The 3,659-nt window shown below is 41.0% G+C and overlaps 1 protein-coding gene across 1 annotated transcript in view; it reads left to right on the top strand.

Moving 5' to 3' along the window:
* Positions 1–3,659, top strand: part of LOC118416040 (protein jagged-1-like) — a 42,702-nt gene that overhangs the window by 17,726 nt on the left and 21,317 nt on the right. The window contains 2 exon segments of the mRNA XM_035821124.1: positions 1,686–1,816; positions 3,119–3,238. Of these exon segments, the coding sequence (XP_035677017.1) occupies positions 1,686–1,816; positions 3,119–3,238 (251 nt within the window).

Below are 3,659 nucleotides of genomic sequence, written 5' to 3'. Positions count from 1 at the left end.
TTTACGAGTAGTGTAATGTGTTGACACACCTTATTAGCTCCCTTTCTGATTGGGAAAGAAAAAAAGACAGGTAAGGGGAGGGATCTGACTTTTCAGGACCAATTAGAGTTTTTGGTAGGCTGCCAACAGGTGTCACCTAGGTGTTGGCCCACCCATCTTTCTCACCTGACATCACACAGACAATAGATAATCCTGATAATGATACACCTGTCTGGAGGCATCTCCTTATCAGGACTTTTGGGCTTTGGTTCCCACACTCTGGAGTTGCAGGGTAGTTAAGTACTGTCACTCTCCAAGGATGGCAATTGCAGCTGGTGTAAATCTTCCATTGTTGTGTACTGTAGACCGTTCCTATGGGCAGACATGTTCAGTATACATGTAGGACTGTGGGATAATGAGGTTATATCATGCCAGAAGACACCAATTGAAGCTATAAATTTTCAAATTTTGTGCTTGAAGGCCAGTCCCCGACCACTACTGTAATTTGCACTTGGGTAACTTCTGATTAACTTTTTAAGTTGTTGAATAAATTCCTTCCATAAGTGTCATTAGAGAAGTGCACTTGGCTGAGTTTTGCTGTTTAGATGGTCATTTAACCCATTAACAGGCCTCTAGAGCCGCTCTTTTGTGTGGGAAAAGTAAATGCCACCTTTGTGAATGATGGCACACCTTAATAACCTGAAATCAGCAGGTTGTTGTGGCCACCTGTTGCTCCCTTTGTCTTTCGCTTGGGAAATTTAGAACTCTTGAGAGGTAATTTGAATCAGAAAGTGGCACCCTTTTATCTTTGTTGGCAACATATAATGATTGTTTTCATAGCAAGTGAGGTTGAATAAATGTTGTATGATAGTGTGGGAAGCTCACTTTCTGAACGTGGAAAAACATGAAAGCCTTTGTAACTTAGAATGATATTAGCATGACATACATTTTACGTTAAATTGTGATTTTGAATTGGGTTCCTTTATCAACGGGCCCCAAAGCACACCAGTTGTTGGAGCAGTGACTTTGTATTGTTAATAACCATGTCACTGTTGTAAGGGATTATCTTTTAAAACTTGTGCTGCTTCACTTGACAGTTAGAACAAGCATTGGGTATCAAAAGTCACAAAATAGACAGGAGGCCCCTAGCATATGGTTGTTGTACCTTCTTTCGGACATCATGTCGTGTCAATTCATGAAAGAATAGTCAGACCCTCAACTATATTTCACAATCAGCTATATCAGAATATCATTTGCTATTTTTATGTTCACTGCTATGCTTACAGCAGTATATCATGTTGACACCCCTGCCGCTATCTGTCAATGTATAGTAAATAACTGTTACATCTCGGAAATCAGTCAGTGTTGTTTGCATCCTCAGGAAACCAATACTTTGGTATCTTTGGTTTCTTATTATCAAATGAAATTATGCAAAACTGTTAACAGTGAAAGTCATTGCAAATAAATGCAATAAGAAATGTCATTCTGTAATCACTTTGTGCAAGGAGGTTAAAAAGGACCTTTTTAACCTCCTTGCTTTGTGATAGATCTAACCTCCTTGCTTTGTGATAGATCTCAGCACAATGTATTATATTTCATGTAATTGTATTAAATGCATTGCATTGGACTTTTGAATAGTTACAACAAAATAAAGAGTTTTGTCATGGATTTGTCAGGCAAATGATGGTGTCTCTTGTTTTTTGCAGGTGCCAGTATGGCTGGCAAGGTCCGCTGTGTGACCAGTGCATACCTTACCCAGGGTGTGTGCATGGGAGCTGTCACAGTCCCTGGGAGTGCCTGTGTGATACCAACTGGGGTGGTCTGCTCTGTGATAAAGGTAGGTTGTACAGTACTTGTATTTGTGCATGATGAAATTCCATGTGTGTCAACTACATGATCAATGCATTCCAAAGTTCAAGATGTATGTATTCTGTCACGAACCACAAACAGTGAATATGTACATCAAAACACATGAACTTATTGGAAACTCATAATTGACCTTTATGGTAAAAGTGCATCCTACACTGAGGATTTGTAAGATCAAGCTGTTTGCTGTACCACAGTGGAAGGTGCATGTAAATGCTGTACCACAGTGGAAGGTGCATGTAAATGCTGTACCACAGTGGAAGGTGCATGTAAATGCTTGTACACAGTGGAAGGTGCATGTAAATGCTGTACCACAGTGGAAGGTGCATGTAAATGCTGTATCACAGTGGAAGGTGCATGTAAATGCTGTACCACAGTGGAAGGTGCATGTAAATGCTGTACCACAGTGGAAGGTGCATGTAAATGCTGTACCACAGTGGAAGGTGCATGTAAATGAAGTTGGTGACTTTCATGTTGAAATGATCCAGGCCCTGTGCTCTCCCATGACACCCATGGCAATTAGAGCTGTCTGGGAAAGTGACCTAGTTCTGAACCCACCACATGACCTTGCTCATGCAAACTCCTGTTACTGTTAGCTGCTATTTGGAGGAGTTTCCAGAGTCCCGTGATCCTATTTCTGTTTGCAACAACTCCTGGTACTAGTTCTCAGCTTTCAATAGGCTCCTACCACAGGCTACTGCTTTGTGTCGACCTACCCGTGACCTTGGCTTTATCTGTAAACTTTGTTTACTGTCCTAACATATCAGCCGACACCTTGGTGGACGTGTGTGTTACATACACCTGCTTTGCTAGGCATTTCTGGCCTGCTTCTTACAAAGGGGCAGTAGCAGCATTGTTCAATGTCAAAGTCCCGTACTAGATCGAAGATGGGAGATAAAAATGTCCCTTCTGTCTTATGCTGCATCTTGATTATGTCAAAGTGACAGGTACTGGTGTCAGGGAGGATGGTGGGAATGTTGCACAAACTGCTGTGAATGTCTGGCATGTTTATTCAAATGAGAGTCAAAGCTTCAGGGTTCAAATCTAATTGTGTCTGGTGTCATGGGAAACAAAAAGATCACATGGTGGGATCACCACCAAAATGTGGTATACCAACAATGCACAAAGTCAACAACCTTAAGACGTAGCACCTTACAAGACAATGACAAGACAGTGGTTTTAAGATAGCATAGCATGTCTTATTTCTCATACTTGAGGATCTATGGAATTTTATACAGAAAAATTAGTTTTTTGACTAAACCTTTCCCCCTAGATCTGAACTTCTGTGGGAGACACCAGCCCTGTCTGAATGGAGGCACCTGCCATAATGAAGATCCAGATGAGTACAGGTGTGAATGTCTGGAAGGATTTTCCGGAAGGAGCTGCGAAATTGGTGAGCGATTCTTCTAATACAGGTTTCTCTTTTTTTGCCTGGTCATCTATTTTTATTTATTTTTCTCACAAACTGAAAGACTGATGATTGACAAAAAGCATATCTACAATGTCTTTTTAGCACTACCTCACTGCTACTAATCTCTAGCGCGTGTCAACAAATGAGCTATGAGCAGTGAAGTTAGAGCAGATGGGAAGATTAGATTCTTAAAAAATCTAGTGAGATATCAAAAGGATACATCATTTAACGATTTTTCATGCACCCATTTTATTACTCTTTCACATTGAATATCTTCTTGAGCTTTTATACGAGCCAATTTGTTTTGGACTCGTGTGGGTAATAAAATGGTGCTGTGGGCCGGTGACACAAGCCATCACACCTCCTAGGCAGGGCAGCGAGGTTACGCATGCCTGTGACCTTT

This window comes from Branchiostoma floridae, chromosome 1 (assembly GCF_000003815.2).
Source record: "Branchiostoma floridae strain S238N-H82 chromosome 1, Bfl_VNyyK, whole genome shotgun sequence".
In the NCBI taxonomy this organism is placed as follows: Eukaryota; Metazoa; Chordata; class Leptocardii; order Amphioxiformes; family Branchiostomatidae; genus Branchiostoma; species Branchiostoma floridae.
The sequence above is the reverse complement of the archived record's forward strand: the minus strand, read 5'-3'. Positions and strand labels throughout refer to the sequence as shown.